The 25,674-nt window shown below is 38.9% G+C and overlaps 1 protein-coding gene across 6 annotated transcripts in view; it reads right to left on the bottom strand.

Annotated features, from left to right (window-relative positions):
• Positions 1-208: 208 nt before the first annotated feature.
• PDE1A (phosphodiesterase 1A) overlaps positions 209-25,674 on the bottom strand; it is a 255,619-nt gene continuing 230,153 nt past the window's right edge. For 3 of the 6 annotated variants that reach the window (XM_036320577.1, XM_036320576.1, XM_036320581.1), the window contains 5 exons: positions 22,933-23,014; positions 20,755-20,872; positions 19,545-19,690; positions 5,211-5,327; positions 209-2,665 (listed from right to left, as the gene is read on the bottom strand). In XM_036320577.1, coding sequence (XP_036176470.1) covers positions 5,254-5,327; positions 19,545-19,690; positions 20,755-20,872; positions 22,933-23,014 — 420 coding nt within the window. In that variant the 3' untranslated portion in view covers positions 209-2,665; positions 5,211-5,253. Of the gene's footprint in view, positions 2,666-5,210; positions 5,328-13,401; positions 13,513-19,544; positions 19,691-20,754; positions 20,873-22,932; positions 23,015-25,674 lie in introns of those variants that run through there. The other 3 variants (XM_036320578.1, XM_036320579.1, XM_036320580.1) reach the window with 3 other exon arrangements.

Below are 25,674 nucleotides of genomic sequence, written 5' to 3'. Positions count from 1 at the left end.
CCTATGTGCACCATGCACTGGCCAGGAGTTTGCAAATAACAGGTGCAATAATGACTGTTGAGTGAATAATTCTTTAGTAGAGCAAAAGTCACTTTTGGACATGACTCAAATCAATGTTTAAGTTGGTGCACTTCTGGTGTTTCCTGATTTCTCCGACTTTTCAGTGCCCCATCAAATTGCATTACAGAAGACACCAAATGTTTCTCAATATATTCCCTCAAGTACGATTTATTTAACAGTCATATATATGAAAGAGAATTACAGCAGAATAAAACACAGGAATTTTAGCTTGTCATGTTACAATGCAATGAGAGGTGCTGGTTACATGAAAAGGCATATGAAAATGTTAGCTATATGTTGGGTAGCTGAGGATAAAAGCTCAAAGCAGAACGCTCATGGTGCAGCAGCCTAACTCATGCATCTCTTTCTCCAGGGCAACTCAGCGCTGATGTTCACAGAAGGGAGGCAATGGTAACCCTGCTGTGACCCCCTCATTAGCACAAATGGCTGCTGGTAGCTGTCTTAGGGAGAGATGGAAGGAAGAAACAAGGAAGTAAAAAAGGAGAGAAGGAGCCAGGGGAGGGAGGTTAGGAAAGACAAGTCTTCTGAAGAGATGGAGCAGGTTTTCCCCACTCCCTCTGGAAGTTCAGCCACCGTCCTCTCTGTCGTGCAACCTGGAAAAGTAGGTTACAGCCCACAGACAGAAATGGATAAATTCCTTATATGCCTCCATGTTTTTTAGGAACAAAGTCCATAGATTGTAAGGTACTAATAGGAACAAAGTGGGCATGTTTCCTAGGACGATGGAGTAGGAGTTTTCAATGGACTTCTCCCCCAAGAGGCCCCATAGCTTTAGGAAAGACAACTGGCTCAAACAGGAACGAAAGTAAGTAGAATTCCCAGAGGCGGATTCTATTTTAAATGCAGAATGTTTTCAAGCTGGTAAATAGCTAAAGAAAAGACATTGAAAGTAGTTATAGTTTTTCCATAAATAAAAATAAAATACCCTTTTAAAAGGACAAAATGTCACCATGATGTACATATCTATATTTCCCCCCAATACATCATTATAGATCAATCTTTACTGCTTACATTTAAAATATCAATTGCAATACGATGTCTATGATACAATTCAATTATATAGCTGTCTTCTACACAAGATTCAGGTGAAACAAAAGCTAGGAACCTTATTCACAGAACATTTAAAAGCGCTTTATACACAGTCTATACACAAATATATCTTAAGTTAGAAGGATGCATACCTAATATGCATATAGAATATGGCTTACACATTAAAAGAGATCTAAGTTGTGAGTTATAAAAACCCCACTATTGAGGCTGAAAAGCTTCTGGTTGTATCCCTTTCTAAGATATTGCTTAGCATGGTAGGACCCAGAAAAGAAGCAGGTGCAACAGAAAGTCTTGAGGACCCACACACCCCCCCTCACTGTAATTGATGGCCACTCTTGGTTTTTCCCATCCAGTTCCTGCCTTTTACAAAAACAAAGTCACTTAGTCTCACAGACATTGAAGTGTTTACAGTGAAAAGTTACAACACCTAACTGCGCTTGACTTTCTTGTCAGCTAATAACAAATACAGGTAGTTCTTCAGTTTGGAGCAAGGAAAAGGCTCTGCACATGCTCAGGCAAAACATGACAAGGAAGCAGAGTCTCCAAGGGTGGTGGCTTGTTTCTGTGCAGGAAAACGTCAAGTCACATCAAATAATGTTATCTGTACAGAAAAGTGTGGGCTTCCATTCTCATAGATATTTTTGAACACACACACACACATACACACACACACACACACATACACACACACACACACACACACTCTAATGGGATCAACACCCCAGAAGGCAAAATTCCACTCTCAGTTCTTGTGTCTGTCTCCAACAGTGGAGGTTCTCGTTGTCCAGGGTTGTAGGGAGTGTGTGACTTCCGTGGTGCTGTCGCCCCTGTAGGGGCTGCGATATATTCTGAAGCCCCAGGGACGGGTGCAGGCTGGTCCACTGCTTTCCAGGACGGGTTGCACGGTGGGTTCCCAGCTTGCGAGGCATGATAACATGCTCGCCAGATCACAGGGCCAAGGTTGTGATGCTCTGTTGTTGTTCTAGGACTTCAACCACAGCTTCGGAATAGTCCTGCCTCTCAATTTGTTCCCGTGTAGTTAAAATAACAAGGACGATCTAAATGGCCTGCTCCTCAGAGCTGTAAAAAATATGTTTTCATATTTTTTTTTTGCTTTCCTTTTACTTGAGACCTTAAAAATGCGTAGTTATAGCACTCTGTATAAAACAATGGAAGAAAGTAAAATTTTAAAATACCTCTTCTGCACATGTATTGCATGATCACCTATGCTATACCTGGTTCAAAATGATGATAATTTTAAACTGCCCAACTGTTGTCTTAAAAATTTCTCCAGATTGATTGAACAACACCAAATTGTGGAGGAAAAAATGATGGCAGAAGCACTGGCTAAAAACCCGATAGCAAATTTGAGTGTTATTTATTTGGCCAGAGTTACTAGCACAGAATGTATGTTCTTCTTACTCATTCCTTACACAGGAGTCCATAAAAAATGGCCCGATCCAAGTGTGTGGTGAAAGAGAATATAGTTCTGCAGGAAGTTGCGGAGTTAAGTTTTAGTACTGTTCTCATTATCCTGAAATAAAATTCAAATGAATATGAAGATCATGTCTTAGTCATATACAGACATTAATTACTGTGTTGCAATTTCCCTTTAGACTTTATATACCTTGTCAAAAATAAGCAATTTCTCAGTATATGATATTGATTTTATATCAGTTGGAATTCATCCTTCTATTTCTCGTGTGTGTGTGTGTGTGTGTGTGTGTGTGTGTGTGTGTGTGTCTTGATCCCAGTAAAAATTTTGATCCTTTGGATCAGAAGTAACACAATTAAGTAGCTATACAGGCCTGGCAAGTAATATACATGAGATAAGTGGGCCCGTGTAAGTGTAAAACAAGTAGAGTCACAAGGACTATAGTAAAGTAAAGAGCAGAAGCCCTGTCTCAAGATATTCAAAAAGATATTTTAAATCAGTGTGGAAGTCAAATAATGCAAATGCCCAGGCGAAATCCAGCCCACACACCTCTTCTTGGGTTAACTAGAAAGAGCCTGCAGGCCAAATATGACCCTCAAACATAATTTGTTTGGTCTACGCAGTGTTTTAAAAAACATTGAGCCAACATTAAAAATTGGAATATTTTACCAAAAAAAACCTCTTAACCAATAGGAACACTTGGAAACACTGGGCCCTCACTCTTACCTGGTGAAAATCTGCCAGAACTAAAGGGTGGGTGGGTGTAGCCCCCGGGATTGGGTGTGCCATGTCCTCTCTGTTTCCAAGGCTGACCAGACACTACGCCTACGTCACAGTTGCCAATCGTCACCCCAGCTGTTTTCCAACTTCACCCACTTCCCTCTTTTAAGAGACCTGCCTATTCCTTGAAGGCATGCGAATTTCCTCTACTTGATTCCTGGAAGACTGTGCACTAAAGGCAGGGCTTTCTCAAACTGAAAAGAAAGCTAATGAACTTAGGTCCTGATGAAAAAAACAGTTGTCTCATGGTCTGCTGGCTGCTGGGGTTTGAATATTGCTGTTTAGTTTGATTGGGTCTCAAACTTTTCCAGCTTTGGGGTTTTTTAGTTCAAAAAAAAAAAAAAGAGAGAGAGAGAGGGAGAGAGGGACTTCATTAACTGCCAAAGGAACCTTATCAAAATCTTTTACTAATGAGATGTCAGAATCTTACACATAATTTTCTTTTTTTGCCTTAGACAGTTTCATACTCGTCATTTTAACAAACATATTTGAAACCTGTGTTTCCGACACGTAACTTTCGGAAAATATTTATAAATATCCAGCTTGATATTATAAGTGCATAGAGAAGGCTGATCTTAAACATTTTTTAAAGCCATGAAGTATACACTGGCTTGGAGGCACTTGGTAGGAAGAATCTTGCTTAATTTTATTTAATCAGTTTTCTAATGGCATTTATTTGACAACAAAACCTTTTGTACTTAAACATCTATAAATATTCCACTGGATTAGTTTTCCCTAAAATATACTTTGAGGGCTTCTGTATCATCAGAACCCAAGGACTCTCCTAAAAAGAGCTGTGAGCTCTAAAGGTAAGACATTTATAGTTTGGATGAAGGGAAAGGAGAGATGTTGCTGTAGCTAATAAAGGACAATTATTAAAATGGTTGAATATAAAGATGGGTTTTAGTTGCTGAACAGCCACTTTGTGGCTTGATTTCTACCCAACCTTCATACGTAAAATAGGAATCACAGTCACTAACTCTGGAATTATTGAGTGAGATAATATGTGTAAGATATGCCCCACAGTGCCTTACACTTGAAAGTTGCTATTTAATGAAACTATTATTATCAATCACTTTTATAACCAAGTGCAGAATACTGAGAAATTAATCATCTTAAAAACTAATCACATTCTAACTCTTTCATATCTTAAGAAACATTTGAGGAGCTATAATAACATCTAAAACTCTCAGCATTTCTTGCCCCCACCATCACCCCAACAGCAGGATGAATTTTAAGACTTGAGCTTAGGTTCTTACTTATTTAAGGAGACACGAAGGCATCTCCACTATAAATACACATCCTTCCCTTCTAACTACCTGCACCTCCTTTGAAGTCCCAACACAGTGGTTGTCAACTTTAGTGTACAGAAATATCAGTAGGTGGGTTTATTAAAAACTCAGACTTCCAAGGCATCACTCCCAGACCTAACAATTTGATAGACTGAAGGCAAGCCCTAGAAGCTGAATTTTTAAGAGAACCATTGAGGCACATGTCCAAGGATTTTAGCAAATACTGATGTTTCCTTCATAATATGTACTTGCTTTGTTATTACCACTTGTTGTAAACATTTACATTTTCTACATGAAGTAGAAAAAGAAATCAGGATTAAACCTCCCCATTGACTATAGCCTATTATTTTTGAAGGGCTAAAATGTCTCAGTAAGTATAATATATATTGAAAAGCAAATTGAGAACTCTTTGAAAAGGTAAATATTTAAGATATTGCCTCAGAAGATAGGAGACAGAAGTTTTTCTAAAAAGAATCCAGGAGGCCATTTAAATAAAATAACTTTGTCTCTAGGGATATTCTACAAACCATTCATTTCAGAAATTAGGTTTCTTATCTAAAAATAATACTTACCTCTCGTGTTTAAAATGACAGAAGCCGTTATTGTATTTCAAACCTATGAATGTGTATCAGCACGTTTTTCTTCAGCATTTACTTGACCTTCTGAGTTCTTATGAAGATCAGGTTCACCTAGAAAACAAGCAAACGAAATCAAAATAGGCCTGTGGAAAAAATGTGTAAGGTCAGGAAACAAGCAATTCATAAAATGGTGAAGAATATTATACAATGGATTTTGTGGCACATTTCTCCAAAGATAGCAAACATTTTCTTTTCAGCCTGTGGGATTTACAGAGTATAACAAGTCATCTTCTGGCCATTACACAACTTTGTGAAGTTGCAATTTAATCTGGGAATACAGAAACGAAACAGATGAGACATGTTTAAACATCTATTAGATCAAATGTAAAAATTATGTATGTTTTTCTTGAATATTTTTAATTGAAACAAATTCTTTTAAACACATCCTCTAATGATAAGTGTCTTTCAGCACACATTGCTTAGTTGTTATGAATTTAAAACAAATGAGCCTAAGAGAATAGTAATAAAATAATCTGCCAAAACAAAGTAATGGAATTTATAATCTTAGAATCACTTGGCTTCCATATAAACCTTCAAGAAGAAGAAAAACATTTGCATGAAAACTGTTCCAACATTTCAAGAAAGGTTGCAAAGAATCTATCAGAACCAGAAATATGAAGCAAAATATACAGTTAAAAGAGCTTATAATATAAGAAAGTAAACAAAAGTCGCAGAAATTAATTATTGAGTCAATTACTCAAACTATCTGGATATTTCAGGAAATAGTTGTACATACGCAACTGCTCTTTTGTCTGACATTTGATTGAAAAATATATTAACAGTTAAACTTTGCACCAATTAACTTGGAGAGAATTCCTTCAACATATATTGTAAGACTGCATTATTTCAATTGCAACAGATTTTATATTGAAGTTATAAAATTAGTAAACATATAAACTCATGAGGTGTTATTACAAAGCAAATTTATTTTGTCTACTTTAAAAATATATTCAATGGGGACAACCTATCTTTTGTACCAGGATAAAAATTTCAGGTAGTATCAAGATTTTTCGGGTCATTCTTAGATAATAAAAAATCGTGTGGTCATATTAAGTTGCCAAAATCTGAACTCAGACATTAGAAGGTCTGATCACATAAATACACATCAATCTTAAAACAGAGAAAAAATTTCTTTCCAATTTTGGGTTTGTTGGAGAGCCCAGAAATGGTGTGGGGGTGGGGCATGGTTGATGTTTCCTTTACCCTCCCCCAAATGGTGGTTATGTTGCCTCCTGAGCAGGAGAAGGGAGAGAAGAGGCCTGAGAGGGGCAGCAAAGTTTCTCCCTGACGTGTACCACTGTCGGGCATTTAGAGCTCATTCTTCTGTGAGCACATCCAGGGGCTGGCTCTTCAGGGACTTCTCGCCAAGGACAATGGCGAGAGACTTTTACCCCCTTGGTATGGGCACCTGGAATGCTGGTTCCTTTTCAATACCCACAGCCTCTGGCAATGTGTTGGTACCTTTCCAGCTTCTGTCTGCGGAGGTACTATCACCTTCCGAGTATGGGTGGGACATATTCGGTTCACATGAAACACTGGTGAGGCAAATGTTTCCATTCGATACTTGAGGAAAGGCTGGAGTCTACTTTGGCTCATCTGTGATCATCTAACTCTTTATATTTCTCATGTAAGAACTGGACTCCGTTCCTCAAATCTCCTTAACTTCTAGCTCCCCTGCGGTTCTGGTGAAGCTCTCTTCTCTTGATTTGAGATGAAGAGAGAAGCATGTCTACATGTTTCCCCATAGCAGAGCGCCCATTAAAGAAACCTGCCTCATAAATCCTTATCCATCTATCAACCTGGCCTTTCACTGTTTGAGTTGGGTGAGGCTATGAGCACCCTACAATTAGCTTCTGAAACTACTTTGAAATTTTTGTTCCTCCCAACAGTTTGTTTCTGACATTTATTATATCAGAGTCTTGGTTTACACTTCTGCTTGATTATCTTGTTCCTTATGACTAGATTAGAAAAAAAAAACCCCACACAAAATTAACTAGAAAGAACAAACAGAGTGGGAAGAATACACAGAATTAAAAGAAAGGAATACGAGTAATTAATTCTCTGATTCTAAAAAACATTTCAGAGACTTTTTACAATGGGCAAAGGACACGGAGGTCCATGTACTGCCAAATGCTCTTATATCTAGTGGATAATGAGCTTACCAGTAACGAAAGAGTGGGCAAGGAACAAAATTATCAAACGCTTACAATGCAGTAATTACAAAAAGTTAAATACCAAAATGATACACAGATCACATCCAAGAGTAATTCTATACGTGTAGTTAGAACAGCATCAAGTAAAAACTGCGAGCAACTCAAGACAAGAATTTTGCAGCACTGAAAACATAGTGTTTCCCTTAAAAAGCTGTAAAATTCCAGATGTTTTCAGGAGCACATACACAACATTGCCAAGCATGGCAGCCAGATCGCTTGGCAGCCAGATCCTCAGCAAATCCTACTCACATTACTTTTACTTAATAATTCTTTAGTTGTAGAATCATTTACAATTAACTTGGATAATACTATGTGGAAGTAACCCTCAGGCTTTCATAAAAAAGAGATTCATATCATTTTGACCTAACATTCTGCCAGAGAAGAATAAATGATTTACATTATTCCACTAAAGATCATTTTGGCTCAAGGATTATCTCTGTAAAATGCCTTAAGAAACATCTATATAGTTCAAGGTCGCAAACATTTTTAATCATGGGCACCTCTTTTAGTTTGGTGAAACTATGGCTTTCTCAAAATAAAATGTATAAATAAAAAAAAGGAATACAAAGGATTCTACTTACATTAAAATATTATTATGACACATTTAAATTATCCTAGTGGTGTGAATATAATAATATATGTGCTTCCCTATTAATGCATTAAATAACAAGGAAAGAAATAAGTTGCCATGAACCAAGTGTGCTGGATTAACTAAAATTTCTTTTCTTGAGAGCATTTTCTGCCCTGGCTGGGTAGCTCAGTTGGTTAAAGGTTGTAGGTTCCATCTTTATCAGGGCACAAGTAAGAGCTCAGTCAGTGTTACGCTACACTCTGGAAATCTGATTGTAACAGTGAGTCCGTATAAATTAAATGGTATTACCCACTATGTTGTAATTATTTTTCTTTATTAGCCAAAAGATCTAAAAAACAAACAAATGATAAATGGCTAATGAGAAAACTAAGTATAAGGGATATTCCATCCCAAATCCTCTTCTTGCTCAACATCTGTACTTGCTGTTTTCTGACACTCCAAACCTAGTTCCTTGTTCTAATTTTACTTGGCAATATGAGTAAATATGGAAAGAGTTTATAGGATATTTGTAGCCTCTGAAAAAAATCTGCAGGTATTTGTTTTGCACATAGTAGGCCTCCGTAAATAGTGTTGGAATAATCTCATTACTAGTTCCCAACTTTTTGTTAAGCTCCGCAGTTTTGACTGTACAACACACTCCAACCAATTATTTCATATGACACAGTGGCTGGGTGGAGAGATGGTCCGGACCGCCAAAGGAGGATGTCAGAATCTCTATCAGGCATGTGGAATGGCAAACATCCTGAATCTCCTCTTCTCCGCTCCCACTTGTATTTTACCACTGATTTTTGGTAGGTTTCTCTTGAAAGCCTTTCTTATTTATTTATTTATTTTTTACTATTTTGAGAATGCAAGGCAGGATATAAGTACTCACACTGTAATATGAATAAGATACCTATGCTTATATAAAGAAGTGATAGGCTTCTTAGATAAGGCATTTTAATGAAAATCCTTGGTAGAATTTTAATGAGTAGAGTGGAGGAGGGGATCCCAAGAATCCAAGAATTGCATCCCCTGCGGAGGAAAGAACAGGATAAAGATAGACAGTCCACTGACTTTCCTAGGAGTAGAAGGCAAACATTTCAGGGAAGAGCTGTATGACCCAAGACAGAAATGTAAGGAGCATCATTACCAAGGGGCATGCTGTTGTTTCCTGGTACAGCTTGCCTTGGTGGCACTGGTCAGATTCTAATCTGTGCTTGACCATGAGCTGATGAAATTCCCTGCTCTCCCTCTCTGGATCTTGCTGCAGTCATTCAAATGCACAAGTGTTCAATTTTGACCTATCTTTGTGAACTGCAGATAAACTATGTTGAGCTCAAAAAAAAATAAATAAATAAATAAAGTAATGCATTGGCTGCCCTCCACTTGCGCCCCAACCTGCCTGAAGCTCAGGCATGTGCCCTCATGGAGAAGTGAACCTGGCAGCGTTTCGGTGCACAGGATAATGAGCCACTCTCCCATTGCCTTCCCTCTGGCAATCACCATACTGTTGTCTGTGGCCATGAGTTTCTTTCTTTGCTTAATCCCTTCACCCTTCTCACCCAGTCCCCAACCCTCTCTCCTCTGACAGCTATCAGTCTATTATCTGTATCTATGAGTCTGTTTCTATTTTGTTTGTTAGCTTATTTTGTTCATTAGATTCCACATATAGTGAAATCATATAGTACTTGTCTTTCTATTACTGGCTTATTTCACTTAGTATAATACTCTCCAGGTCCATCCATGCTGTCACACAGGGTAAGATTTCCTCCATGTTTATGGCTGAGTAGTATTCCATTGTGCAAATGTCCCACAGTTTTTTTATCTGCTCATCTACTTGAGCTGTTTCCAAATCTTGTCTATTGTAAATAACACTGCTATGGACACAGGGTTGCATATATTATTTCAAATTATTCAAATTAAAAGAAAGTTATAATCTTCTTCCTTTAAAATGGTGACAAGTAATAAATGTTAATCTAGTAATATTGTTTTAAATAATGTTAATTGAATAATCATATTATTTTAATTTCTCTTCTGAAAGGACTACAAAGGCTGTTTGCTTTGTTGATGAGCTGATACTGTGAACTATTAACTAGTCTGGTTTTACTCTCACTGTTTGTTACCGTGGCCCACACTCATTTGAACAAGTAGACATAGGTGTCATCACGGAAGTACCCAGAAACAAAAGGATACAGTCTTAATTACCATATTCAAAAGCCATGTCTGCGTATGGAACAAAGTTTCTTGGAAAATACTTAGTCAAACTCTATCTTCCCACCCACACCTCCAGAAGATATCTAGGTTTCTGATTCACTGGATATGGATTGAAGTTTTCTCCAAGAGAAGCAATTCGGATAAGGGGAGAATTCAGGTTGGTGGTGGGAGAGGTTTAATTTCTTATTGGTCTAGTGGCAATATTTTTTTCCAACTTATGGAACCCAAAGGAAGACAGGAGAGAGAAGAGTTGGATGATAAAAGAGGGCTAAATACTTATAGCCTCTGACACAGAATCCTGGCTTTGCTAGTCCTGTCACATTTTGAGTGAAAAGTGTGAAAGGTTTTGGAAATAACTCAGGGATCCAGAAGTAGAAGAGACCTTTGCCATGTTCCCTTATCTAGAATTCTGAGAGGTGGCAGAATTTTAAAATTCCAACTCATTTTATGAAGTGAGTATAACCTCAAACCAGAACAAGACAAGGTCAATATGAGAAAGTGAAATGACAGATTAATCTCACTCATAAATATAGATTTTTTTAAAAGTCAGCAAAAATAATTTTTAAAAGTTAATACATCAAAATTCATATGGGTTTACCCAAAGAGTACAAGGTGGTTCAACATTAAAAAATCTATTAATATAATTCACTACATGAACCAATTGAAAAAAAAGTCATGTGAATTATTTTTAAAGCTACAGAAAAGGTAATACATTTTCTTAACAAATTACTTATTGATGGGAATATAATTAACCTCATAAAGAGATCAAAGAAATTAAGAAATATCACTCTTAATGCTGAAACATTAAACACCTCTTTAAACTCAGAGACAAGCTGAATGTCAAAACTACTACCATTTCAGAATGTTCTGGATAAGCTTGCTAGTGATGGGGACTCAAGGAAAACAATCATAAAAGGTATACATTTGGGAAAGAAAAGAAACTGCTATTATTTACAAAAAAGCAGTATTCAAAAGCAAATGTATTTCTACATGTCTGCAAGAAATAGCCATTTACAAAAGCAACAAAAAATATAAAATACTGATGGGAATTCCAACAAAGTATATCCAAAGTTTAAATATTAAGTGATTACATAATATAGTTCAGGATGGGGCAAAAGTAGGTTTACAGTTTTTCATGTGAAAAATAATACAATAACTAATCCTATCTAATAAAAGAGAAACATGGTAATTGGTGTACGACCGCTACCCTTCACATTGGCTAATCAGGGCGATATGCAAATTAACTGCCAGCCAAGATGGCGGCCGACAGCCAGGCAGCTTAAACTGAACATGAGGCTTGCTTGCTTCAGTGACAGAGGACTGCAACGTTCCCTGCCTGCCGCTGCCGGCCTCTGAGCTTGTAGTTTAAAAAACATTGTAACAAATATAGAAGCTAAACAAAACCCCAGAAACCAGCTTTCAGAGAGCTGGGATCTCAGAGCTGGAGTTGATACAGAGTTTTGATTATAGAACCCAAACAAACCAGATACCTGCTTTCAGCAGCTGAGACCTCAGAGCTGGAGCCAAGCCTCAGAGCTAAAGCTGGCCCAGAATAAAAAAAGAAAAAGAAAAAAAGGAGCAGTTGGGAGCTTCAGACCCAGCCTGAAAACAGCCCTCAGCCCCTCATCCAGGCTGGCCAGGCACCCCAGTGGGGATCCCCACCCTGATCCAGGACACCCTTCAGGGCAAACCAGCTGGCACCCACCCATGCACCAGGCCTCTATTCTATATAGTAAAAGGGTAATATGCCTCCCAGCACCGGGATCAGCAGAGCTGAGAGGCCTCCCGGCACCGGGATCAGCATGACAGTGGGCAGCGCCCAAACCCCCTGATCGCCCTGTGGCTCTGTGTGTGACAGGGGGCAGGGCCACAACCTCCCTATCAGCCCTGCTCTATTCGTGACAGGGGAAGGCGCCCCAACCCCCTGATCGGCCCTGCTCTGTGCCTGATAGGGGGGAGCTCCCCAACCCCCTGATCGCCCTGCGGCTCTGTGTGTGACAGGGTGCAGCGCCCCAACCCCCCCACCCCACGGGCCCTGCTCTGTGTGTGATGGGGTAGAGCCATAACCTCCCCATCGGCCCTGCCCTGAGTGTGAGAGTGGCAGCATCCCAACCCCCTGATCGGCCCTGCTCTGTGTGTGACAGGGGGCGGTGCGCCAACTCCCCTATCGGCCCTACTCTGTGAGTGACAGGGGGGAGCTCCTCAACCCCCTGATGGGCCCTGCTCTGTGTGTGACAGGGGGGAACTCCCCAACCCCCTGATCGGCCCTGCTCTGTGCGTGACGGGGGTGGCGCCACAACCTCCCCATCGACCCTGCCTTGAGTGTGACAGGGGGCGGTGCCCCAACCCCCCAATCGGCCCTACCCTGAGCGTGACTGAGGGTGGCATCGCAACCTCCCAATCCACCCTGCTCTGTGCATGACAGGGGGCGGCGCCCCAACTCCCCAATCGGCCCTGCTCTGAGCCTGACCAGGGGCTGCACCTAGGGATTGGGCCTGCCCTCTGCCACCCGGGAATAGGCCTAAGCCAGCAGGTCGTTATCTCCCGAGGGGTCCCAGACTGTGAGAGGGCACAGGCCGGCCTAGGAACCCCCCCACCCCCGGCCCTCCGAGTGCACAAATATTTGTGCACCGGGCCTCTAGTAAATAATAATACAAGAATAAACTGTGTTTCATGTACTCACAATCATAAACCTACTTTTGTCCCATGCAGTATATGTTTACTATACCTAACATCTAATAACACTAATAAGAATTTTCTATCATTATTTTTATTATTATTAAGGACAAATAAACTTTTGGAGCAACATGAAAAAAAGACCTATGAATGATGAGATATGTATGAATAGGAAGACAATCTCATAAAGATGACAATATTCCCCAAATTGATATAAAAGTAAGCCTACTCAAAAATAATAACTTTTTTTTTTCTTTTAGGGTGGCACATATGAGCTACTTAAGCCAAAACCAGGTCTCAAAAAGTTCAAATGGATGATATCATACTGAACATATTCTATGACTTCAAGCAATTATGTAGGAAATAAGTTACAAAAAGAAACTAGAAAGCACTTGTGTGTTTGAAAATTTTAATACATATTCTCAAATGTCAAGCTTGCCTTCAGCTAGCTCTAGGTTTCCTGCTGGTTCTAAACAGCTGTGATTCGTGCACAATGCAAATCCGGTAGCATCTCAGTTCCCACGTTGCCTCCTTTTCTCACATCTTCTCTTCTTTGAGCCTAGTATTTTGGGATTTGAATCAATATCAAATAAATCAGAAAAGTACCCAGCACAGTGAGAAACATATTGCATTCCATTCTAGGCTGAGCCCCCAGATTCCATTCTGGGACATAACTAGTGTTTCTCAAGAACACATTCTCCTTGAGAAGATGGGACAGAAAGCAGATCGGGGTTGGTGGGTAGCTTTTGCTCCTGTCAAGGTGAATTTGGTGGGCCTGATTCAATTTGGAATTCTTGCGTCTAGTGGTGAACCAAATTCTCAGGGGGTTTCCAAAAGCAACGCTTTTGCTGTGAGAAAGAACAGATAGTTGTGTTTGCCATTCAGGGGCTGCTCTAAATAGACATGCTTCTTTCACAGTTCATTAGCATGCACTGACTCCGCCCACCCATCACAGCCTCAGAAAATGTTCCTCCTGACCTATGAGGATGGGACCACCAATGAAAACGAGCCTCATTTACATGGCACTTTAAATGCATACTTTTCTTTTCTGTATGTGATCTCCTTGGTTGTTAATTAGGCATCTATCACCCATTCGCCACCAGTTTAGGCAAATGTGCTTTTTCTTTTTTTTCACTTCCTTAGGTGCTTTGCTCCCAAAGCTGCATCATAGATCTTCAGGACTCTGTGGTGAAACTGGAGACTGGGCCAGGATGTATGGGAATGTCTGCTCCTTCAGAGACAAGGAGCAGATTCCCATAGAGACTGTGTTCCCAATAGCCACAATTTTTGAGGCTATGATTTGCCTGAGATTTCATAGGTAGAAATAGAAGAGTGACTTTTCTCATTATTTCCCTCCAACTGCCTCACTAGAAGGAGAGGCACACACACACACCTTCCTAAAACTTGCTGTCTGGTCTCAAATCACACAGGAAAAGGTTCGGATTGGGCACAGACTTAAGATGCTGAGGGACACTGAGGTTATGAGAGCATCTTCCTCATTCTATAAGATTTAACTAAAAAGGTAACACATTCTGGATGGAGAAAAGAATTTTTTGTTTTGTTTTAGTTTTTGAAAAGGCCCCATGTCAAAAAGGAATGAGTTTCCATACAACATTCTTAGATGGATGTTCCCAGATCTTTAATAGAAGGCTTAGTGAATGAAATTACTGTTTAAAAAAGTGTTTTGTTTTGTTAAAACTGATGACCCAGGAGCTATATTCTTTGGAGCCCAAGCAGTCACACTTTCCATGGCTCAAGGATTGTGGGATATTTTTGAGATATCCCAAAATATAGTTGCAAGGCTAATATGATGATGGCCAACTATTCAGGATTCTGTTCAAATTCTCAAAATTGAATTAATATTCCAAAGCTCTAAGCATCAGATGACCTGCTTATTCTCATCTCATGCAATTATCATAAACTTTCATCTTCAGTGTATTTAAGCAAATATATACATATATTTGTATGTAGAAAATCACACAACTGGATTGTATGTATGTACATATATAAAGCATATATGGTAGGTAAAACCATATCATAAAATAAATATTTGTGTGTTTGGCACCTAACCTAAGAAATAAAATATTACTAATTCCTAAATAAATCTCTCAATCTTCTTCCTAGATTCTGAATGTTTCCTCTATCATTCTTTACTTTAATCATGTACATTCTTAAACCTATTATTTAGCTTGTAAATTTTAAAAAATGTTCTATAAATAGTATCTTTCTACTTTTTAGCAGCTTGTATATTTTTCTCAACATTGTGATTTTCTAAGTTTGTGATGCTCACAGCTAAAATTCATTTATCTGAGCAGTAGTATGCTATTCCATAGTATGAATATACCACAGATTATGAATTCATTTCACTTTTTTTTCAGGTATTTTACACTCATACACAATGCTGCTATGAACATTTTGCTCATATCTTCTGATGCACATGAGCATAAGTTAATCTAGGGTAAAAATATGAAAGTGAAATTATTGGGAAATATGGCATGTACATCTTCAGCTTTGCCAGAGATGCCAACCTGTTCTGCAAAATAATTATATATAAATTTATATATACTCAATTAATGTGTAAGAAAATCAAAAGTCCTGACATCCTTTTTGACTCTTGATTTCATACTCCACATCTAATCTGCTAACAAATCCTATCAGTTCTGCTTTCAAAATATATCCAGAATCCAATCTCTTTAAATGTATATATACTAGAGGCCTGATGCACAAATTTAGTGCAAGAGTAGGCCTTCCTTCCCCCGGCTGCCAGGATCAGCTTCCCTCTGGCACCTGGGACCCAGGCTTCCCTCGCAGCCCTGGCTTCGTCTGGAAGGTCATCTGGAAGGACGCCCGGTCTAATTAGCATATTACACTTTTATTATTATAGATATTTTTTAATTGATTTCAGAGAGGAAGGAGAGGGGGAGAGAGAGAGAATCATCAGAGATAAGAGGGATTTATCAATTGGCTGCCTCCTGCATGCCCACTACTGAGGATCAAGCCTGCAACCCAGGCTTGTGTCCTGAGAATCAAACCATGACCTCCTGTTCATAGCTGAATGCTCCTGAGTCACACAGGCCTGGCAGATTCCAATCTCTTCCTCCTCTCTCTCCTACTCACGCATACTGCCTTAAGCCGCCATCTCTATGTAGCCAGAGTTGACACACTTTGCCCTCCCCACTGCCACCTGATCTAACCCCCTTCTTTCTCTTGGGTTATGAGCAAACACCCTCCTTTCTGGCCCCCTTATTTTCATTTTGCCTCCCAAAGAGAAGAATATCTTCCATTCTGTAGCCAGAGTAATCCTTTTAAAACTTCAATTCAGACCACTTTATTTTTCTTCTGCAAAATTCTACAAATTTGGCTACCTCTCTCTCTTTGGCCAAAACCAGTGATGTGCCATGTTACCCATTTACCACACTGCCTACGTTATTCCCATGGGTTCAGCTTCATTTGCCTCCTGTTATTCCTTCAACTTCATTGGCCTCCTGTTATTTTTTCAGGACAGGCAAGTTTGACCTCCCAGGTGTTTTGCTGGTTATTTGCTCTGTCTGACAACGCATTTCCCATCCTTTACCCAGATCTCCCCGGGGTTCTTTCTAACTTCCTTCATATATTTACTTAAATTATCCCTTTCTCAGTGAAGTCTTTTCTGGCCTCCTTATTAAAAATTTCAATCCTGCTCCTTACTTCCACTCCCTCTTTCATGAGGACAGGAGTTATTGTCTCTTTTGTTTCCTATCATATCTCTAATTCCTAAAATACTAACAGAAGGACAGTAAATAATAACTACAGCAAGTATGTCAAACTCGCAGCCCACGGGCCACATATGGCCCACATGAATATTTTTGTGGCCCAGCCACTATAACGGTATGTAAGAAACATTTTAATAAAAATTTCATAACTTGATTTTTACAACATCCTGTTATACATAATTATTAATAACAAACTACAATGTTCACTAATAACTGATTACTATAATCGTGTTGTATTCATTTTCCTTAGTGCAGGCGCACCATTTCTCTCCACTAATACTAGCAGCAAATATTTTTAGCAGCCGATTGCCACATCATTAGTCTTGGACTGACTTGTTTGGTGTGAGCAACAGGAAATATTTTGCTTTTGGAGACCAAGAAAAATAGGTTTATTTGTGTTATGCTTATTAATGTGTGCAGTTATTCAATGTCTGGTAAGTTACTGTTCAAGAAAAAATATTAACTTTTATGAAAATGTTCCATGATTTTGTTAATGATTACTCATTTATTTCAGCCCTTTTTATTCAGCATGTCTCTATCAAAATAAACCTACACTTCTATGAAAATTGAAGCTTTTTTTTGTGTGTGTGGCCCACATAAACTTAAACCTTGTTTATTTGGCCCGTGTTAGCCTTTGAGTTTGACATGCTTGAACTACAGTAAGAACAGCAACTGATGTAGTGCTATTATTCTAGGAACTTCTAAGCAGATTACATACATTGACTCATTTAATTCTCTCAAAAACCAATGTGGAGAAAGAGCACTTCCTGTTCCAGTGATGTAGAGAGTTCGAGTGTTTCCTCTCCAGAGAAAACAGTATAAAATTGGAAAGTATTAACTATTCCATCCATTGGAAATCAACCAAGGCAACACAACAATTTGAGAAGTATTTACTCATGAAAATTTGCTAGAGATTCAAGTAAGAACAGCAGGAAGCTATGACCTTCTGGCCTGGAGCTAACCATTCCCAAGCTCCCTTCTGCCAACCCCCCACTTGGAAATGGCTGCAGCAACCAGCTTTGCTGCCCGAGGGGTAGACTCAATTTGGAATGGGAGGAGAGCGCAATAATCCCTGGTTTCTCCTATAGGAAATGAGGGATTTCGCTTTGAAGAAAATGGGAAAAACTCACAGGTTTTTCAGCGTGAGGTTGTGGTCCCAGTTTGGGATAAGTGGTAGACCAGCAGGGTTTTACAGAAAGATCCTAGCAATTAGAGGCCATAGGAGGGCTGAGACAGCCCTCACGCATTGCCTGGCTGACTGAGAAATTGCACAGATGTGGAAGATGCTCTGAAAGAATCTTCCCGCACTAGGTTGGTTTTGCAAAACACTGTTAAAAAGCAGCCATTCTCCTATTCTTGAGTTTCAAGGGCGAATTTTAAATTTTTGTTAAATATAAAGTATTTTCTAACTTTTTTTGGAAATATCAAAGACAAAGTTTTCTACGGTGTTTGTGTTATTTGGTGGAAAGGTACTACTGTTGCTTATGCATTTAAAATATTCTAACTAATCAGACTTCCATAGCTGGGGAAATGTGAGCTACAGACTCAGATAAAGGCATTAGATCAGTATTTCTTTTACTTTTTAATAGCAGAGGTGGACAAATATATGGCATCATCCAGGATTAATTAACTATTTAATTAAGCAAATATTTGCTGAGCACCTATTCTATGCTTAACGTTGTGCTAGTCGCTGAAGATACACTGGAAAAAACAGTAGATCATGGACTTTTGTGGACTGTACATTCCCATGTGGAAGAGGTGATAAATAAGGAAGGGAATATGAAAGTATGGATTATGGATTAGTGATATCACTGTGAAGTGACTAAACTGGGCTCTAATGGGGAAAAATAGAATAGTAGTCAAGGAATGGTGTCTCTTTGGGGTTTTAGGGCCCTGCATTTGGAAAGAATGAATTCTAGCTCCTGCACTTACTAATTGTGAGATTTGGAGCAAGACAAAAAACAGTCTTCTGCTTTTGTTTCCTTATCTGTAAAATAGTAATAGTATATAACTCATATATGAGAATTGTTAAATGGGTTATTAAATGTTGTGTTTTTCAAATTAAAAGTTAAAACAGACCTGCCAAGTAAGAAGGAATCAGCTTTGCAGAGAGGTCCAAGAGAATTCCTGGCTGCAGAAGCAAACATTGCAAGCACCCTGGGTGTTTTAAGAAACTGCCAGAGTGCACTGTGGAGGGAGTATAGAGCATGAGCCAGACAGAACCATGGGAGGGGGAGTGAGAGAAGGCAGGGGCCAGATCTGGAATTTGAAAGCTAATTTCCCGCATTAAAGTTAATGATGGACACTAATTCACATACTCTGTAAATGAAACGGACTAATTTATTTGAGTCAGAAATAACTAGGGCTAGCTCCATATTTGTTTCCCAGCTCATAAATCACAGATGACTTTCCCAACTCCCGAGTGAAACGGTCAGACAAAAAAGTAACTTAGTAAAATTGAAAGAAGAAAAAAGAACCAGACACCAAGTCTCTGACACTCGGTGTTACATTCCTAAGGCAACATAAACGCCTCTAGAAACGAACAGGAGGCTACTGAGCCCCGTAAAGTTTTATCAGCTTTTTATTGGCCCATTCTTTATGTCCACTTCACTGACACCACTGACATCCTTCTGCAGTCCATGTGGCATCCGCAGAGCAGTCTCTTTTTCCTTGATAGGTTAACCAACTTTCTTAAGAACAATCAAAGGGTAGCTAAATTCCAAATACCACCATGGGCTTGCATATTTTATAAAAGAATAAAACCAGGAGGGAAAAATCCAAAATCTCAGAGGAGGCAAGACCGAGAGAGGTGGCGGCACGGCTTCATAAACAACGGTACCTTGAGCAGCTAACTCTTTCCATCTCTCCTTGTTCTGTTGGATGATGTCCACCAGGTTGTTTTTGAAGCTCCTCAGGTCCACGCACGCCAGAGAGTAGTCCGGGGAACAGGGCCCGTCGTTCGCGGTGCCTTTCTTGTTTGATCGTCTAAACGAACCGGCAGAGTGTAAACACACACAGGTGCGCAAGCTAACAGCACAGCCAAAGACACCAGAATATACGGGGGCTGGGATATGGGTGAGGGAGCAAAGCCTGAAACACCCGACAAAACCAACTGGAGAAGCAGGAGGGCAGGAGCTCCGCCCAGCGCTGAGCACCTGTTAGTGATGCTCGCCTCCCGCCTCTCCTTATACCCTGGGGAGGGCCCGAGGCCCTGTCAGGGGTTCCCAGAGCAGCAGTTGGGGTGCTCAGTATTACAGGTGGAGAGGCTGAGGAGGGCAGCAGAAACTTGGGGTGAGCTGACTTAGTCGTGAGTCCATTGATAAACATCACCAAAGGGGCATCACATTCCTGGAGCCCAACGTGGGCAATGGCACCTGCCTCTCCCTCCACCATTTAGCCTCCAGGTTAACCTGACTCTTTCTCAGGTAGAACATTCCCTCAGTTTCCTCCTTGGGGCAACATTTAGGGAGCCTGCTGGTGTGCCATTAGGAAAAGTTGTGTGTTCAGATGGGTAAGAGTTTAGTACGGTTTTTCTGCAACTGGGAGTTTTAAATAATATGCCTTAACAGATTTATCGATGAAAAAAATCTAGTTTGAAACCACGTAAGTTGTATATATAATGGACTTTACTGTAACATGTTACATAGATCCATTGCATTCATGTCATTTAAAAGGCTAACTTTGATAAAAGTATCTTTCAAGATATACAAGTGGGCTGTGATTGATTAAACTAACACAATTAGATGTGCTAGAGCCCCAGGATGCAATACGTATATCCTCAATAAAAATTCAAATAATTTTATTCTCCTTGATATTGAATGCTATTCTAATATACTCCTTAATACTTTGATATTTTTTTGTAACAGACATCAAGTTTATTTCAAAGGCATAGGCAATATAACACACAGCCACCAGGTGGCAATAATGTCCAATAATTCTTGTAAGAATTTTCCTGCCTATGTAAGAAATAATAAAGATAATCATAATGAAAAGGTTATGAAACATCACTAATATGAAAAAAAAATGATACAAAAAATAAAATATCAAACCTGCTTGCTCCATAAGCATTTTCTGTTTTTGAGTCTTCCTCTATGAGAGGAATAATAATTTTCTCTGTTGTGTCTGTCAGAAGAGACAATGTTGGCTCCACTATGAAATCAATAAAACCTGCAAAAGGAAAATTTCAAATGTCACAGTTTACTGAATTCTAGAATTAGTGATCATGAACAGTCTCGGATGCTCCTTATAACAAGTATCAACTATAATATTGATTTGTTTAACCCTTGCAATGATTTCTTTTCTTTTTTTTACAATGACTTTTAATCCAATAACACAATCTATAGGGATGGTCTAACAGCTGGGTAAAATATTCTCTCAGGCAGTGGAAGTGATACAGTGTAAGCTCGCTAACTCAAGTCTTTTGGCTTTCCTACTTAATATTCAGCCTCCTACTATCGTTAACAGTAAATTCAGATCTAACCAGAATTAATATATTTTCCTTTCACAATGAGAGTCGTCATTACCCTTTCTGAAAAGTCTTCTCTGGATTGTTAAATTTCATTATTCCCCAACAAGAAATAATATCTACTAGTAAGCTTCAAAGACATGAAATTATTTTCTCACACAACAGGAAGGCAACCACTTTCGCCCCTCTTACTATATTAGTCAGAGCTTTCTGCCAGTATGCTAATATTTCAGATTGCTGTTTATTATTCTCTGGATGTAAAGTGTTAGTTCACAGTGTGTGGGTGAGTTCTGTCAAATCATCTCTGGGAGACGACATTAGTGTCGCCACATGGAGGTGTCAGAATGAATAAAGACTTTTACATTTAAAGTCCTCATTGAGACAGATGATGACACACAGAGAGAACAGGGCACTTGCCTCCCAGTGTCTAGGTGGAAGGGAAGGAAACCTATTCTACTAGTAAGCATTGTGTACATTCAACACCTCAAAGTCCCCGGACAGGGGTGGTGCTGGACATCTAGTGCTTGTTGCCTGAAACACACCTGGGAGCGGGGCTACCATCTGAATATAGGAGAGTAAGCAGAGGGAGGTTTTAGAGGTAATAGTGTCCCAAGCAATATCTATATCTGAAGAGGAGCCCATCCACCAGATACTTGGATAAAAGTAATTCGAATGTCAAATAACTGGATTAGTCATAGAATATATGAAGGTATATTTTTAATTTAAAAAAACAAAACAAAAAAAAAAACCCTTCAACAGTTTTGTGCTTTAATCTTGCCTTTGGGTCAAAGCAATGTTAATTGGCCACCCAATGAACATTGGCTAAGGTTTTAAATGCCTGGGATATGGAGACTGTCAACTAAGAGGTCACCTGTACTAATGTAGCAGCAATTTATATTGCAGAAACAAGTCTCAGAAACTTCCACTCTTCCCAGGTTGCCTGAGGAGGTCCTTAGCCTGCCACCCTCACCCCTGCATTATAGGCACTTGTGTTATGGTATCTAAAAAAAAAACGGCTGTTAGAACTTGGGTGGGAAGGGGGAAAGGTCAGAGCAAGAAGCTGTCTTACAGCTGACTCTGGCTTTGTAGGAGGTGGTGCAGGAGCAGCTGGAGAGGTAAGGCAGCCTCTAGCAGTTATGAAGTGGTACAAAGGCTGGCTCAGGGAATAACTAGTACAAATATTTGAACTATGCAGCATAGCAATGATATGTTTTAATAATGGGTAGGACTTGAAGTCTCAAACACAAATACAGATGAAGAGAATGGATACGGTTGGGAGCAGTATCATTTTTCAAACTTATTGTTGGCTTATCTGTTCATATAAAATTTGTTTCAAAAGAATATAAGCTAGTATATTAAGCATATTATGCAAACAGTGATAACAGAACAGCTATATTACTATTTTCATTGACTTGTCCTATATTCAAAAGATTAAATTACAGAAACCAATAATCAGCCAAAAATAACAAAAAAAGGCTGTCTCTTCCCCAAGATTAAAGTTACCTCCTATCTGTAAAAGCATTACCAACAGAATAACAATTACATAATTACATTTACTAAGACTGCTTCATTGAATTCATTTTGTGAGAATGTTTTAATATCTCCTATGATTCAGCACCAATAGTTAGGTCTAAGGAACGAGCTGTCATGACTATGGGATGAGGTCTTCATGGATGTTGCCCCTTTGGACAACGTGGTGTGTCCATCTGAAAACCGACAAGCACACGCCCAGCTCCCCATGACCCCCGATCTTCAGTATTACCTATTTGTGACTGGGCCACCATCGTTGACTTCCGATCACAAAGTGGGGAAAATGGAAGCCCTAATTCAGCTTCTTTATCTCCCTGCAGAAAGGAAGGCTCATTAGTACAGACATGGTCTGGAGAAGCTGAAATAACAAGCAGTCTAGATACAAAGCCAAAAGCCACATCTTTCCTTTTTTAATTGGCACTGTGTGTTTATGATTTTGATAAAGCCAAAGCATAGTCTAGGTTTGTATAATTCTACTCGGATGGTCTGCTTTAGGAACACATTGAAAAGGGAAAAAAAGAAATGAGTATTTTCAGCATTTGGAGACTCTGCTGTGTTATTACAACCCCTTGATTATAAAGAGACACCTTGCTCTTTGGAATTTTCTGAAGTCACCGTAAAATAGTCATCTTAGTGTGTTATTTGGCATTTAATTAACAACCCAGCTAAGGAATTTTTCTGCTCTTTTTGTGTGTGTCCCGTGCCAAATATATCAGCAGATCGTCAGTATCAAGAATTCTTAATTAGACTGCTTTTTGAAATTAAAAGTATATGAGCATTTTTAAATATCTTTCTACTTATTAACCAATTTTATTTGAATCCCCCACAGCAAGTAACAAAGAATATCTTTAACATTCTTAAATTCGGTAGGCATAATTTTAACATTTTCTCAGAGAAAATTTAAATGTCAATGGTTGTGTGTGTTTTTTTATTTGACTTTATCTATAGCAGATTAACTTAGTGCATATCTTGAAGAACTCCATTTAAAAGTTTGGGTTTAACATCAGAAGAGCTAATTAGATTTTCATCTCCTAAAATAAAGATGGCTCCTCTGGGTAAAACTTTATTATCACAAGGTTCATCAAATATTAGTGCTTCCCTTGCATTTGAGGGGACATGCTTACAAAAGAAACAGAGAGAATACTTCACTTGTGCCTGTTCCCTTTGATTGCCTGGCCATTTGAAAGAAAGCTTTGGGATCTATTTTCTCCTAAGCTATTGGTTGCACACCTTCAAGGGGGACACTGGCCTTGCATCCGGCCACAAGTTGAGATACAGGGTCAGGTTCTGAAATCAGGAGACAAAAGGGAGGGGGCCTTTCAACTTGTAACGATGCAACATGTGTCTGAGGACTTCATAGCTTCCACTCACTCTGCTCCTTTAACAACTTTTCATCATGATCTTTACAGCGTCATGTCAATATGTTTTATGGGCTTTAATGTTTTCTGGTGTATTTCCTCTAAACCATGCCTCATTATATTGAAACCAGAATTGTTCAGGAAAATTTAGATATCGTCACCGAAGAAGTAGCTACACACAGGAATGTTTTACCATGTCAGGACCTAAAGCAAACAGGTAATATAATTTCTGTGACCTCTTCCAGCAACTGCCCTCATTCCCTTAGAGAATAACAACATCCACAACATGTGGTATTAATATTTATACCCAGCTTAAGGGACAGATGAAAGGGAATTATTAGGACCATTAGCTTTGGAATCACAGACACAGTATGGAGTCACTGTTCAGCCAGCTCTCTCTGCAAATCTCATCTGTTACCTAAGTTGGTAATTTTGGTTGACTCATTTTAGGAATAAAGATGTAATAGTATTTACCAAATAGAATTGCCCTGAGGTTATTGAGATAATGAATGGGAAGCCTAAGGACAGGGCCTAATATTTAGTAAATAGTAATTAAATGTTAGCTAATAAGAACAGCAAAAGTATAGAACTGTGAAAATTAAAAGTATTTATGATGCTTAGTGCATATCTGGAGGGCGTTAAAGCGCAGGAAAGGGGTTAGTAGTTATTTAATGTAATGGAGAGGCATTGGCTTTCCACCCTGTCTTTTTTCTACCAAGGAATTGACATGACAGGGTTGGACTTTTGAAAGATTAATTTGTCAGCAGTGGAGAGGATAGCTTGAAATGAATTGAGATTGATTCTTGAGCTTCCAATCTGAAGGAAAAGGAGTCTTTGGTGCCAGAAAATACATAAGACAACCTGTGTGAGGGGTAGATGTGAAGGTTATTATGGATTTGATTGTTAACATGTTGAGAATAAGGTATAAGAATAATATCATTAATAGCTTGTTAAAATATAAATAATGATATTACTATTGTTAAAATAGACATAAACCTCAGGGGAAATGTGATATTGGGTACACTTATTTGATATATGTGATACAACTGATTTGTTTTATTGGTGGAATAGCTATCTGATATTTTAATAGATCTATTTTCATACTATATACTATATATGTTATTTGTTTGACCTAACAACGAAAATTTGGGCCTGCTAAAGGCATTGTGGTGACTTACCTTCCATGAGCTAAATTTTATAGAATGCTGAATGGCAATTGATAGATACATACAGGGTCGACCTTCTACAGATGAAGTGAGAGATTGTATACTCTCTTTGCTTCTTGTACTCTATAATTGATTTTGAATATAAAATTTCCAGTGTGAAGACACACTGAATATTAAAATTCACTGATTATTTAATTTACTTATAAATATTTCAAAGTGTTATTGATTCTTTAGGGCAAAAAGAGGCTATGAGCACAAGATTAGTAGGGGGCTCTGCAGCCAGACTATGGGGGCACCAATAGGACAAGCGGGAGACTAAGGGAGAAGAAAAGATATGCAAAGAGTAAGTTAGGACCCCAGAGTATAAATTTGACAAACTTTATAATTTTGCTTATTCTTGTCCCTGAATAGTGAACATTTACTTTCCATCAAGATGAAATCGGGGTCAAA

This window comes from Myotis myotis, unplaced genomic scaffold, assembly GCF_014108235.1.
Source record: "Myotis myotis isolate mMyoMyo1 unplaced genomic scaffold, mMyoMyo1.p scaffold_m19_p_8, whole genome shotgun sequence".
NCBI lineage: Eukaryota > Metazoa > Chordata > Mammalia > Chiroptera > Vespertilionidae > Myotis > Myotis myotis.
Note: the sequence above shows the minus strand (reverse complement) of the source record. Positions and strands in the feature narration are given on the sequence as shown.